The 14,888-nt window shown below is 42.7% G+C and overlaps 1 protein-coding gene and 1 pseudogene across 2 annotated transcripts; both read right to left on the reverse strand.

The window, feature by feature from the left end:
- Nucleotides 1-239: 239 nt before the first annotated feature.
- Nucleotides 240-355, reverse strand: LOC119359946 (annotated as a pseudogene).
- A 1,856-nt stretch (nt 356-2,211) lies between these two features.
- LOC119357158 (F-box protein At4g22280-like) lies at nt 2,212-5,079 on the reverse strand. Of its 2 annotated transcripts, none has more exons than XM_037624145.1 (5): nt 4,797-5,079; nt 4,458-4,708; nt 3,715-4,371; nt 3,091-3,240; nt 2,212-2,921 (listed from the first exon to the last, which is right to left on the reverse strand). In XM_037624145.1, exons 2-5 carry the CDS (start codon nt 4,506-4,508, stop codon nt 2,871-2,873), a joined length of 909 nt encoding a protein of 302 aa, XP_037480042.1. In that variant the 5' UTR covers nt 4,509-4,708; nt 4,797-5,079; the 3' UTR covers nt 2,212-2,870. The 2 variants fall into 2 exon arrangements, with proteins under 2 accessions (XP_037480042.1, XP_037480041.1); XM_037624144.1 differs by having other exon boundaries at nt 3,442-4,371.
- Between the last annotated feature and the right edge of the window lie 9,809 nt (nt 5,080-14,888).

The following is a 14,888-nucleotide window of genomic DNA, read 5'->3' on the forward strand; positions in this document are numbered from 1 at the left end:
GTATGCGACCATGGCCACGACCACGACCATGACCACCTCTTTGTGGATTACGACCATGTGTTGGATGTGTCTGCTGCGGACGACCACGGTATTTCCCATATCCACCACGAGATTTTTGCCGATAATTATTATTGAAGGAACGTCCTCGTGTAGCAGCATTGGCGGAAGATTGAAAACCCCCAACGGTTTGATCTGACTCGGCAAGCATTTGCTGCCTGTAATCATATGCCGTAAGCTGTGCACAAACATCAGCAAGAGTGGTGGTAGGAACAGCGTTAATAGAGGCAACCACAGAGTTATATTCTCCATTAAGACCACCAAGGATATACTCCTTCAGTTCATCATCATCAATTAGCCGACCAGCTGCAGCAAGTTCTGAAGCAAAACTTTTCATCAAAGCAATATATTTATCTGCAGGCATATCACGCTTCTTTGTATTCACAAGTTTTCCACGCAACATATTGATGCGTGCCTTGGATTGTGAGGCAAATGAGGCTTCAATTGCAGCCCAGATTTCAGCAGCATGTTCTAACGCAAAAAATTGAGCAAGAACATCCTTACTTATTGATTTTGTGAGATAGCTCACGACTTGTTGATCCCTCTCAATCCAGGCTTCGTAGGCCGGATTCGACACAGTGGTCCTCGTGCTTTCAGCCTCAACCTCCAATGTTTTTGCAGGTGCTGAATCGGAACCATCAAGTAGCCCCATGACTCGAGCACCGCAAAAGGCAGGAAGAACCTGCATCTTCCAGTAGATGTGATTTTCCCGAGAGAGTTTCTCCGAGGGAGGAGATCCCAGAAGCGCCGCCAGTGTTGAAGAGGAGGTCACCATGGGGAAGGAGGGAGGGAATCGATCGATGATCTTGACCAGCGATCAGGTTTTTGGTGTGTGTGTTTGGCTAGATCAGATCGCTAGACCTCGGAAGAGGTGGCTCTGATTCCATGTGGAATTGCAGGAAACGGGATACCTTCTCAGGTCCTGGTTGCGTGTTGATATAGATGGGAAGAGCCCCCATTATGGCGTTACAGAGGAGACCGATCGTTGGTGTACTACACCATACGAAAGGTTCAGAAACGGACGCTAGATTCAGTTACAAGAAGTCCAACAGTAAGTTGCCCCCACACAGTGAGGCTGGTCGTAGTGGGAGTAACATAGGTAGTAACATAGATGCCACATAAGCAAAAATGGTGAGGTGGCAAGTAGTTAATGAGGAGAGAGGCAAATAGAGTAACATAATATGTTACCATCACATAGCGGTTTCCAATGCAAAATGAGTCTACAAAGTAATAAATGAAGACACCTATGTTACCATACATATGTATGTTACTACTCTAAGTTACTCCCCACTATGACTAGCGTGAGAGGGCTCCGGGAGTGCTATACGATGACCACTGGGTGCTATAAGGGCGGCACTGCACTATGTTGCAGTGGCAACATAGGGCAAATAGCAAACAGTTAGAAAATGTTTGGGACGCCGACAAGTTTTGACACGAGTCATGTTCCCAAGCCTCGGGTCACAGTGAGCCATCTAGGGCGTCCGTTACACATGGATCCAATGTCGGAGGCGACCGATTCAACGAGCGCTTCAGCTAGTCAACGCCTAGCGCCGTCAATTTTTAAAATCAAGTTACTCTGCTAACAACATTTCTTATCCTCAACTAAAAAAATGGCAGATTACATTAATTTTCACATCATTTCAGGCGGAGACCTTGGCAGGAGCTTGCGGAGCTGTGCCGAGAAATGACCGGAGTAATTTTATCGCAGCGGCAACATGGCCTATGGTTCATGTAGCATCAGTGGTTTCGGCAGAGATAAAGGCTATTCGGTATGGCCTTATTCTAGCTTCAAATATCGGGTGCTCCAATTTATTTTGGGACTCCAATCCCCCTGACTTTATTCTTCCACATATTGTAAATGACATGGCTATTATATGAGGAATAAAGTTATTTTTGTTCAAAAAAAATGGCAGATTATTTTTTAAAAATTGCTGAGTTGCATGCACACTTGTCACGCACATACATACTGTCAAAGACAGGAAACGTAAAATTTGTGTTTGTCAAAGACATTTCGCTCAAAGTAAGGAAGAAACTGAAATTTGTGCTTGTTGGGTTTATGCCACTGTTGAGTGCTGAGCTACTGAAATGGACATTACAGTTGCTCAACATTAGCAAAGGATACAAGATGGTTTTCATTATCCCACACGCTGCAACAACAAAAATTCCATTCCAATGTTATTTCATTAACATAATGCTGCATTATTCTAACAGCTTATTGTCACACCAATTCATCAACTCTTAGGTTTTCCATGTACTAGATAATAATAATAAATGAGCTGGTGTCCTAGATAATTCAAACTTGCTGGAACCGCCTCGCCTAAAAATGAATTGATGCAACTGCTAATGTTGGTGCATTAGCGTTTACATAAACGCTAAATTTAAACATTAGAAAAAATAGAGCAAACCCCACAATAGAAAGCCTGTATACTACATTCTCGCTTACTACTTGCACTTGCAATCAACGTACATCCAAGTTCAGAATACCACCGCTGAAACAATACTTTTGAAAATTATCTTCAGCGAGGACGAGCCAACCATGTTGTCCCTAAGTTGCTGGGCTATTGTTTCTTGCTCATTTTTGGTCCTTGGAAACAAGCCTCCTACCAGATTAGGCAGTGCGTCCATTGCCTCGCAATCCTTGCATGGCTCATTATCTTCTTTCAAAATAACAGTTTTCAAGTTTGGTGCTCGATCCATCACCTCACGTACAAATAACATATGTTGCTCCATGAGGGGACTAAAGTTGGTCACATGAAGCTCTCTGAGTTTCCACTTGTTACAGCTTGTGAACCCAGCCACCTTCCAAGAAGGTTTCACTCTTTGAATGCCAACACGCTCCCAATCAGACATGGATGTTCAAACACCTGTATCCAAGAACCAAGACCTAATAATTACATAAAGTACATATAGTAGCTAGTATTCCCAGGAGATTCTATTCTGAAATCTATCAAGCGATGATATCAATAACCAGGAAGGAAATACATAAATCTATTCAACTAACAATCGAGAGAAAGGAATAAGTAAAATTAGTACCTCAATATCAAATATCTCAACACTTGGAGCAGCTTCAAGGAGATTTATTGTCCATAACAGGTCAAACTCAACATATATGCCATGAATAGACAGCTTCCTTAGGTTGCTGAATGCGGCCCGGAGTTGCTTGCTTTCCGGCAGGATCCAAAGCTGGTCAACAGACAAATCAAGGAAGAAATCAACAAAACATTCCTAGCAATAATAAAGGTAAGCAAATATCTTGATCAAGACATGAAACAGCAAAAAAATAAAAAAGAGCATACGTTCCTAATTAACCCTGTAACTTCAAAATTCCCAGTGATGAAATTAGAAGCACGCCGCACAATCTATACTGAAATAGTACGAAATTACCTTTTCTCCTTGGAAATTTAAGGTCAGGGTATGAATTTCTGTGGCACCATCTAAAAGCTGGCTTAAACTAAACCCTGAGTGCTCAAGGTCTGCACCACACACAAGGAATAACTCCTTAAGGGACGGGACATAACCAAAATGCAAGGGGGCCTCCGAGTGCATCCACGCCTCCCAACTGAGCAGCTCTAGTTTGGGAAGGCAGAGCACCTCAAGCCTCTTCAAGTAGGAATAGCGGACTTCAAGAACCCTGAGAACCGAATTCGGCGAGTCTACCTGCCACACCGAGCAGTCGCCGACATCACAGTGTTCCAGACTAAGGTGCTGCAGCTGCTTGCAGCAATCAAATAAGACGTTATGTATATCCCCCTCAGCAAAGCGCAGGTTGTAAAGCTGGAGCCTTGTGAGGCAAGGAAGTATATTAGGATAGGCGCTGAAGAACCCGTCCACGTCCCGTGCTTTCCGTAGCATGTCTCCATCTTTGCAATCGTAATCCTTGTCGTCCGCAATGGTGAGGTCCAGTTCTTTTATCATGCCGTTGTCAATGGCGTCACGGACCAGCGGGCCAATATCATGCGAGTAATTGCCAATCAGGTAGATCTCAAGGGACATTCTGGAGACTCTGCTGCTGCCTTTGATGCGCAAGAAACTCCTAGCAGCTCTTGTCAGTGATGCCATTGCTTCATCTATGTGTTGCGCTGGTATTTGAGAATAAAAATATATCTGCTGCCCAGCAGCAACAGGGTAATCTGGGCATGGGGCGGGCAGGAAATCCCTAACATGGAGGTTAAGGTCGGGGAGCAGCCATGGCAGGCTCCTCCAGCGCGTCGACAGAGCGCTGGTCCTTGCGGCCGTCGCAAGGTCCACACTCCCCAAGATGGAGAGCAGGATGTCGTCAGTCAGGGCACCCAGCCTATCTTCGTCTTGTGGCTTCTGCGACAAAACAAGATCATACGTGAATACGTATTTGATTTGAATTGAAACCCCAAAAGAAGAGAAGCTAGCAAGAGCTTACGCACATTATTCTGCTCCATGGACGATAATAATAAGCTCTGAACCGTGGATGTCATGAGGCAAAGCTGCCGTCTTTACTGGAAGGGAGGGCGGAGGAGGTCCGACTAGAACACGAATTGGAACCCGGAGGCGATTAGGTCCTGTTACTCCGAGATGGAACCGTGCAAGCAGTAGCCGTCGTGCCACCGCCATGATTCATGTACAGTCTCCATGGTAATACAAATACAGGGGCGGCGGATCTAGATGTATGTCCGACCTAGCGGGATTGATCGATAGATTTAAGTCCAACAACAAAGAGTATTGAAGCTGTGGTGCATGAGAAGAAACGACCTAGCTGCGCGTACCTCAGGCTCAGAGGAAGGAAGTATGGAAGGAGACCCAATGGCCAAACACTGGACGGGGCAGCTGGATGTCCCGGCGGCCGGCGGCCGAGGAAGAAAGGGGAACGGCGATGGCGGCGGCGATTGTTTCGCCGGCGGCGGTGCGCGCCGCCGAGAGGTTGGATTGAGGCTAAGGTAGAATCGGCACGGCGACGGCGGCAGCTGTAGGTAGATCCGCCGCGTCGCGTTGGGAGGAATACAAGGAGCGAGAGCAGGGAGGGCAGGGGAAGGGGAAAGAGGGAGGCGAAAAAAGAGGTAAAGGTACTACACGATCGGTCGACCGACTGCTGTCCCAAATCGGTCGCGTTGCCAGGCCCACGATTGCTCGTACCTGAACCGTCGCAGCAGGTGTTTCCTATTCGGCGCTTCGAGCAACGGTTAACTCGAGAGCTATTTCTCGCCTTAAGCGAGATGTAAGCTGCTAATAGCGACTCACGCAGGCAACTGAACCGGCCTCCTCGCCAACACTAAAATGGTAATAATAAGCGAATAAAAAGGTGGCTCGCAGGTATTTGATACCTGCGGTGCTAGCTATATTTCCACTGGTTTTTCTCAGTTTCTCAGTTTTACTGTTTTTCTCTTCTTCTTTTTTTCTTTTTTGCTTCATCTATATTCGGCTTTCTCCGGGCTTTTTTTTTCCTTTTTTGTCTGTTTCTTTTTCGTTTGGTTTTCTTATTTCTTCTCCCGTTTTTTGTGTTTTTCTTTAGGTTTTTATTTCTGTTTTTCATTTTTTTAGGATTTTTATTCTTACTATTTTTCTTCTATTTATCTTTCAATTTTTTGTTTCTTTCTTGGTTTCCAACGTTTTTTGTTATTCTTTGTCTCTTTATTGATTTTTATTGTTTTCTCATTCTTTTGTTTCATTGGTTTTATTTTTCCAACATTTGTTTCTTTGGTTTTCATTTTTTGTTTTCTTTTTTGGGTTTCTTTTTCATTTTTCATTTTTTTTGCTTTTATTTTTTTAATTCTACACTTTTTGTATACGTCAAGAATATTTTCAAATACATGTTTTAACATTTTTTAAACGAGATATGTAAGTGGCAACCGTGTGGCAGATTGCAAAACTGCCACACGCATCGCCCTCCCGGATCTCCTTCCTTTTCCGCATGTCCTCGTGATCTCCTCTTTCCTTTCTTGCACGCCACGCGATCTCCTTCCTTTCCCGCATGCCCGCGATCTCCTTCCTTTCTCGCCCTCCTGATTTCCTTCCTTTCAATCACCAGTTACGGCCCCACACGCCTTCCAGATTTTTGGGCAAAAGTAATGCTTGAATTGGGAATTGATCTCTGGTCTACAAGTAATCAACAAAGGGACCTAACCATCTCGCCTATGACACTCATTGTTGAGCAATCTAAGGAAAATATTGTTTTGGACATGTTTTGCCTTCATATTTTAGCACTGAAAAGCTTTTGTTTCACCTATCAAACCTGGCACATAAACTTTTCCCGTGGTAAATTCTCCATCACCACCACGATAAATGACGCACCACCAACATGATAACTTTTGTATACCACGCGGTACATTATGTGTAAGTAGCATGGTCATAAGCATTGAAGGCGTGATAACTTTGGTGAAAGCATCATGGTAACTTTGATCATTGGGAAGAAATTTGTTGAACCCCGGCCCCCGGTAATTTCTGTAAATAGCACGATAACATTCACGCCATAGACCTGATAATTTAGATACAAACATCATGGTAACTTTAACCATTGGGGAAGAAAAATGTGAAAAGAAACCAGATAATTTATGTGTAAACAGATGGTAATATACACAGCGCACATCTGATAACTGAGATAGAAACACCATGGTAACTTTGACCATAGGGAAGATTTTTTTAAGATACTCCGGTATCTTCTGTGTACATAACACGGTACTATACCTCCCTCCTCTGGTATTTTCATGTGTAAATAGCATGAAAACATATGCACCGCGATAACTAAACACCATGATAAGTTTTTGACCTGTGGGGGGGGGGGAGTTTGCTGAAACATACCCCTGATAATTTTTGTGTAAATAGCATGATATTTTAAGCACTGCGGGCTTGATAGGTTACCTAGAATCACCATGGTAACCTTTTGTCCCGGGAAAAAGTTGTTCAAAACATCCCCGATAATTTTTGTGTGAATAACATGATAATATAAGCACCGCATAACTGATAACTTACAATATAAACATGATGGTAACTTTTTACCAAAGGAAAACAAGTTGTTAAAAACATACATTCGCCTCGCGGGGCCTCTTAGATGAACACAACACATGATGTGCCACGGAAAAGCCACATAATGTTTAGTGTCATGAGGAGGCACACATGCTCATGGGTTGGCCCAGAAAAACGACCCACTTTGACCCGCTATAGGCGTGATAAGTTACGCAAAAATATCGTGGTAATTTTTTACCGATGGAAAAAGTTACCGAAACGCACCCAGGTTTTTAGGTGTAAGTACCATGATAATATACGAACTGTAGACCCGGTAACTCATGTACAATTCCCCATGGTAACTTTGACCGGGACGAGGTTGATGTACACATACCCTGATAACTTATGTGCACGGCATTTTACACATCGAAGACCTTATAACACAATGGTAACTTTGAAAGGGGTGTAGTTGTTGAAACATATTACCTGGTAAGTTCTATGTAAATAGCACGGTAACTTACGCAACACAGGCCTGATAACTTGCATGCGAATACCATGGTAACTTTGTCCTGAGGGAAAATCGTGGTAATTTTCTGTACTTTTTTGTAGTAACACAACTGTAAAAAAAGGGATCAAAACGATTAGTTTCTTTAGTTTGAGCAACAAATACTAAGGGTGAGGTTGTTGTGGTGGCGCGTTTTGGTGCCAAGAAGGTGTGGGTTTGAATCCCACATGCGCAATATTTTTTTATCATGTGGTAGACGTGAAGAAGTGACAATTTTCTCGAGGGCGGGCACGCGAGATGTGCGGGAGAAGCAGGTTTCTCGGGCGAGCCTGTAAGGTCGTTCGGGAGAATGTAGGGTCGAAGGAAGGGGGGTCATGTGGTACTTTAAAGTGAAAGAAGTAGAGGTGTGGCAGTTTTGCTTATATGGCACACATGTGCCAAATATCATAGTCCTTTTTTAAATATGAGTTTAACATTTTATGAATACATGGTCAACATTGTTTGAACATTTTTCAAATGATTGATTAATATTTTTCAAATGCTTTTCTAACATTTTCCAAATACAAGATTAGAATTACTAATTCTTTTTCTTTTCTTTATTTTCGTTTTCATTCTACATTTTTCGTATACATCAAGAACATTTTTTGAATACAATTTTAACATTTATCAAATACGAGCTTAATTTTTTTAATACATGGTCAACATTTCTCTATACACATTTTTTATATTTTTTCAAATGATTGATTAAAAAAATTCAAATGTTTGTTTAACATTTTTCAAATACAAGATTACTCCCTCTGTCCCATAATATAAGAGCATTTTTGAAAAAAGCTATTATATTATGGGAAGGAGGGAGTACAATTTTTTTAATACATGATCAGCATGTTTTCTATACACATTTTCAACATTTTTGAAGTACAAGATTAATAACACATGGTCAACATTTTTCTATGCACAAGTAACATTCTTTAAATGCTTGATTAAGATTCTTCAAATGCAATATTTATGGTTTTTTAATACCTGGTCAACATTTTTTCAGTACACATTTAATTTTTTCCAAATGCTTGATGAGCATTTTTCAAATACATGTTCAATATTTTATTTAAAATGCTTGAGAAACATTCTTATATACATTATCAAAAAAATCATCAGTTTTTAATACATGATCAACAATTTTCCTATACACGTTCACCATTTTTCCCAATGCTTAATTAACATTTTTTTGTTCACGATATATATATTCTGGACTAACTACTAAATGTTTGGTAGATTGCCAAGGATCCGAACGACTGAGCGTTCCACCTCGATTGCTTGAGTCGACTGGATCGAGCGTGGCGCCTCGATCGCTCGAGTCGTGTTATCTCTACCCTATCCCTTGATTCATCTGATTTTTTCCACGACAAAAAGAAAGGAGCCTCAAATGGGACTCGATCTAGCTGACGAGCGATCCTTCGGGAGCCTCGCAACGATCACTTGCAGGTGTGCTGAGAGTGGGCCAAGTGGTGCGCTCTCAGCCGTCGCCACGTGTCATGCTCTGGACACTCCCTTCAGATTTTTTTTTGCACGTGTATTCGGCTTTTGAAACGATTTTTTTCGGGTATTTTCCACTCTTTGGTTTTGCATCGGTCTTCCTTAGCTTTTGTACCCAAAAAATTTGAAAAAAATCACAAAAAACGTGATTTTGTTTTTATTTTTATTTCGCGAGATGCACGGTTTTGCTTATGGGAGAGGCATAGCCATGCCTCTCGGAAACGGGAAAAAAAGCGTTTTCTGTTTTTTTCCTTTCGTGAGAGGTATGGTTTTTCTTCTGTGAGAGGCATGGTTTTTTTTACCGTAAACAGTTCGAGAACCACCTACTGTGAAATAAATAATATAATAAGATAGAGTATTTGCATAGTTTAGAGCATCTCTAGCAGACCCCGTATATCGCCGACCTGCAAAACTCAATGAGATCCTCCTGAAGCTGAAAGTGAGTGTTTGCATTTTCAATCTCCTTGTAGGTCTGAAGAAAAGCTCTAATGCGGTTAGGGTCTCTAGCTGGTTTGACACAGCTACCCACATTATCGTAGAAGAACTCCAAGTTCATGCCTCTTTCATCTTTGATAATCATATTGTGAAGAATAACACAGCATGTCATGATGTTTTTAAGTATCGCTTTGTCTCAAAAACGAGCAGGACCACGAACAATGGCAAACCTAGATTGCAAAACCCCGAATGCTCTTTCAATTTTTTTTGGGCTGCCTCTTGTATCCTTGCGAATTCACATTGTTTTCTAGTTTGGGGGTGTTTGATGCTCTTGACAAATGTGCACCAAGGAGGGTATATACCATCTGCAAAGGTAGTACCCCTTCGTGTATTCATGCCCATTGATAGTGTAGTTGCAAGCAGGGGCATCACCACTAGCAAGCATAGCAAACAAATGAGACCGTTGCAACACATTGATATCACTGAGAGTACCCGGCATACCAAAAAAGCAATGCCAAATCCATAAATCCTCGGATGCTACGGCCTCTAGCACAATTGTTGCATCACGAGACTTGCCATAATACATTCCCTGCCATGCTTTTGGGCATTTTTTCCAAGTCCAATGCATACAATCTATGCTTCCTAGCATGCCAGGCCAACCTCTTCTATCATTAGATGCCATCAATTTTTTTGTGTCTTCCTTGTTGGGTGCCCGAAGATATTCAGGATCAAAGACACGGATGATCACTTTGGCAAACCTACACACTGACTGAATTATAGTATCTTCACCAATGCGAAGGTACTCATCGGCATAGTCAGCCGAAATGCCGTATGCAATTACCCGCATAGCTGCCGAGATTTTTTGATATGCACTAAATCCCTTCAAGCCCGCGGCATTTCTTCTTTGAGTAAAATACTAACAATTGACCTCGCAAGCTTGAACAATTTTCACAAAGAGGGATCGGCGCATTCGGTACCTTCTCCGGAAGAGGTGCGGCGGATATGTTGGATTCTCCGTGAAGTAGTCTTGCATCAACATCTCGTTCCAAAGATGGCAATTTCGAGTGCAAAGACGACCGACGGTCGATCCTCGCTGCCTCTTTTGGTTCTCATCTTCGTGCTCCTTGACGGCAAGGGCCGTCACCAACGTCTGTTGGCGGTAGTTGACAAGTAACGTCTCAACATCCGAGTCGTCCGAATTAGATGAATCGTCGAGCAAAAACTTCTCGCACGGGCTCAATTCCATCTAAAATCACAAATACGCGCGCCGCGTTAAGCAGCTATGCATACCGCTCGGCACAAGCACAAGTACAAACTCACCGACTGCTCGGGGGCGGTGGATCCCGAGGCGGCGATGGCGACTAGGGGCGGCTCGAGGGGCGGTGGATCCCATGCGGCGACGGCGACTAGGGCCGGCTCGGGGGCGGTGGATCCCGTGCGACGACGGTGACTAGGGGCGGTTCGGATCGGCGGATCCGGGGAGCCAATGCAGTGGCTTGGTGGATCAGGGTAGGGGCGCCCCTACGGCGTGATTCCGCCCGCAGATTTGGCCGAAATCGCCGGCGGTGGATGGGCAGAACCAATGGCGGGCGGTGACGGAAGGGGGTGGGGAAAGGGCGCGGGCTGAAATGTCCCTCCCGCCAACCGCTTTCCTGGGATACAGGGCACCGTAGGGGCGAGGCGGAAACATGCGTCTTCGCGGGTTGGGGATGGGATTTTGCCATGCCCCTCAAAAAAATTACGGTCGGACGCGTTTGTAGGGTCTGGCCGGGCAGCATTTTCCACGCTGACCCATATTTTGGCGGTTATTTTGCGGGTCGCAGCTTTATACGGGGTCTACTGGAGATGCTCTTAGTTACAATCCATCCTCCCTTTTGGGAGAAGGATAAGAGAAAGTATCTAATGAAGGTAGGAGAGCAGGAGGCGTGCCTCTCGAAAACGGAAAAATAAACGCGTTTTTCGTTTTTTTCTTTCACGAGAGGCAGGTTTTGCTTCCACGAGAGGCACGATTGCGTTTTCGCGAGAGGCACGACCGTGTCTCTCGAAACAGAAAAAAAATATGTTTTTTGTTTTTTTCCATCAGCGGGAGGCACGGTTTTTCTTCCGCGAGAGACACGGTTGTGCTTTCGGGAGAGGCACGACCGTGCCTTTTTCGGAAAGGAAAAAAATTATGCTCCCGGATAGGTTTTTTCGTCCGATTGTTTTCGTGAAAAAAAGTTCATCAAGACCTATCAACATGGAATCTAGTTTTGAAGATTTGGACTAACTACTAAATGTTTGGCAGAATGTCAAGGATCCAAACGACTGAGCGTTCCACCTCGATTGCTCGAGTCGTGTTATCTCTAGCTCGAGTCGTGTTATCTCTACTCTATCCCTCGGTTCATCTGATTTTTTTCCACGACAAAAAGAAAGGAGCCTCAAGTGGGACTCGATCTAGCTGATGAGCGCTCCTTCGGGAGCCTCGCAACGATCACTTGTAGGTGGGCTAAGAGCGCGCCAAGTGGGGCGCTCTCAGCAGCCGCCACGTGTCGTGCTCTGGTCGCTCCCTTCGGATTTTTTTATTTTCTCGCACGCGTTTCCTGCTTTTTGAACAGTTTTCCACCGGTCTTCCTTAGCTTTTGAAACAAAAAAGAAAAAATTGCGCGAAAAAACGTGTTTTGTTTTTTTCTTCCGAGATGCACGGTTTTGCTTATGCGAGAGACACAACCATGCCTCTCGGAAATGAAAAACAAAACATGTTTTCTTTTTTTATCTTCCGCGAGAGACACGATTTTGCTTTCGCGAGAGGCACGGCCATGCCTCTCAGAAATGAAAAAAACATGTTTTCTATTTATTTTTCTTCCGCGAGAGGAATAGTTTTGCTTCTGCGAGAGGCACGACTATGTGTACCTCTCGAAAACAAAAAAAACACATTTTCTATTATTTTTTTCATCTGCGAGAGGCACGGTTTTGCTTCCACGAGAGGCACGATTGTGTTTCCGCGAGAGGCACGGTTATGTTTTCGCGAGAGGCACGGCCTTGCATGTCGGAAACAGAAAAAATGTTTTCTATTTTTTTCTTTTGCGAGAGGCACGGTTTTTCTTCCGCGAGAGGCACGGTTGTGATTTCGGGAGAGGCGCAAATGTGCCTCTTTCGGAAAGGGAAAAACTGTGCTCCCGGATAGGTTTTTCTGTCCGATTTTTTCGTGACAACAATTTCGTCAAAATCTATTAACATTGGATCTAGTTTTGAATATCTCGACGCGGGGAATCCAATGGTGAAAATGGTTTGAGATATGGAAGCACGGTTTTAGATATAAAACATTTTGAATAAATGCATCTAAAAAAACTCTCAGGTTGCGACAAGTGGCGCACAAGCAGCGTGCCACTTGTCACAACATGGGGACATAGTAATGATCTTTGCAAGGAGTACTCCCCAATTAGTGATTCCGCTCGATCCTTGGTCTTGTGTATAGGTCGAGCACGAATACTAAGCCCAGTAAACAACAAGCCATGCCAGATTTGCTGTTAATTAGATGGAAATCAACCATTTTAATCCTGTGAACTACCGTCTTAGTACATAGAAAGGTGATTTTATTTGAAAAATATTCAGCGTATCATTAATGTTGCACTTTATGTGTAAAATTATTTACGAAAAATATTACCAGGGTGTGTTTCAACAACTTTTTTTGCACTAGGTCAAAGTTATCTCGATGTTTGTAGGTAAGTTATCAAGTTTGCTATTATCAAGCTATTTGAAAAAAATGGGCGTGTTTAAGAACAATCCAACCATTCAAAGTTATCGCGGGTGTTTGTATGTAATTTATAATCTCTAAGGTGCATAAAAAATACTATGTTTTTAACACAAAAGTTACCGGAAGTGTTTCAGTAACTTTTTCCCCACCCGAGTCGAAATTACCATGGTGTTTCTACGTAAACTATCTGGTCTCTGCTTTGCGTCTTTACCATGCTACGCACATAATTACCACTGGTGTTTTTTCAAATAACAAAGAAAACATCCCCCAGGAATCTTTTCACACCCCCTCGGGTCAAAATTATCATCGCGTTCTTACACAAGTTATCAGTTTTGCGATAAATAAGTTATCATCGTATTTACACGGAAGTTGCCAGAGTATGTTTTCAACCAAAAAGTTTCCTCAGAACAAACTTACCATGGGTGTTGTTTGTAGTTACCATGTATGCAGTGCGTAATTTACCAACCTATTTACAAACAAGTTCCCGGGTATGTTTTCAATAACTTTTCCCCTCAATATGAACTTAGCATGGGTGTTGTTTGTAAGTTATCATGTTTGGTTTTTCCTTGAAGAGAAAAGGGTGATGCAGCAAAGTAGTGTAAGTATTTCCCTTAGTTTTTGAGAACCAAGGCATCAATTCAGTAGGAGGCCACACACAAGTCCCTCATACCTACACAAACAAATAAAAATCTTGCAATCAACGCGATAAAGGAGTTGTCAATCCCTTCACGGCCACTTGCAAAAGTGAGATCTGATAGAGATGATAAGATAATATTTTTGGTATTTTTTATGATAAAGATTGAAAGTAAAGAACGCAAAATAAAATAGATCGGAAACTTATATGATAGAGAATAGACCCGGGGGCCATAGGTTTCACTAGTGGCTTCTCTCAAGATAGCATAATTATTACGGTGGGTGAACAAATTACTGTCGAGCAATTGATTGTAACAGCCTGGATTTTGGCCCTTTTATTTTTCTTTTAATTTAATTGGTTTTTGCTTTGTTTTTCTCTTCGGAGTGGTTCTGTGACCTTGCCACCTGGGAAATCATCCTCATTCCCCCTCCCAAGTGGCTCATCATTCTCAAAACCTTGCCAAGTCATGTCACTCCACTACTTGACCAAACCCTAATTTCTTTTTCTAAGGAAAAATCCTTTTTCTATTAAAGGAATAACCCTGTCTGCCCTAGGTTGTGAAGCAACCTATATTTCTGTCACTCCCAAAAATCTCAATTAATTCTCATAATTTATTTGGGTCATATATTTCTAAAATATTCCCAAACTTTCCTGTCCTAGCCCAAGAATAATCCCCCAATAATTAATCTTCATTTCTGTCCAGTGTGTCTTTCTGTGAAGGAAGTGCCACCTATCCAATCTTGTTTGCCCCCAAACTTGCTGGGCATTATTTTATGTCCAAATAATTGCCTCATGACAAAATTCAACTTTATTTGCCTAGCCAATCTTCCTCAGTGATTTTTCAAACTTTCTGCGAGACAGAAGGCATTGTGAAGGAAGTACTAGCTAGACTTATCCAAATGAGTTGAAAATTTTCATGCCTCTTCATGTGCTCATATAATTAGCCTCCTCTAAAGTTCAGCTCCATCCAATCCTCTATGTGAGCACAGGACCAAATCTTTGATTCTGGCAATATTTTCAGGTTGTGACGCAAGTGCATTTTATATTGCTTCATTAATTTTGAGAAAATACCAGATTCTTCT

Source organism: Triticum dicoccoides, chromosome 2A (assembly GCF_002162155.2).
Source record: "Triticum dicoccoides isolate Atlit2015 ecotype Zavitan chromosome 2A, WEW_v2.0, whole genome shotgun sequence".
NCBI lineage: Eukaryota > Viridiplantae > Streptophyta > Magnoliopsida > Poales > Poaceae > Triticum > Triticum dicoccoides.

What these genes read in the sequence shown, in the direction of transcription:
- LOC119357158 (XM_037624144.1), bottom strand. Translation starts at nt 4,508, where the DNA reads ATGACATCCACGGTTCAGAGCTTATTATTATCGTCCATGGAGCAGAAT. An exon ending in TAAATTTCCAAGGAGAAAAG is followed by an intron (nt 3,241 to 3,441) that starts GTAATTTCGTAC and finishes TCTGTTGACCAG; the next exon opens with CTTTGGATCCTGCCGGAAAG. An exon ending in TTGAGATATTTGATATTGAG is followed by an intron (nt 2,922 to 3,090) that starts GTACTAATTTTA and finishes TCTTGGATACAG; the next exon opens with GTGTTTGAACATCCATGTCT.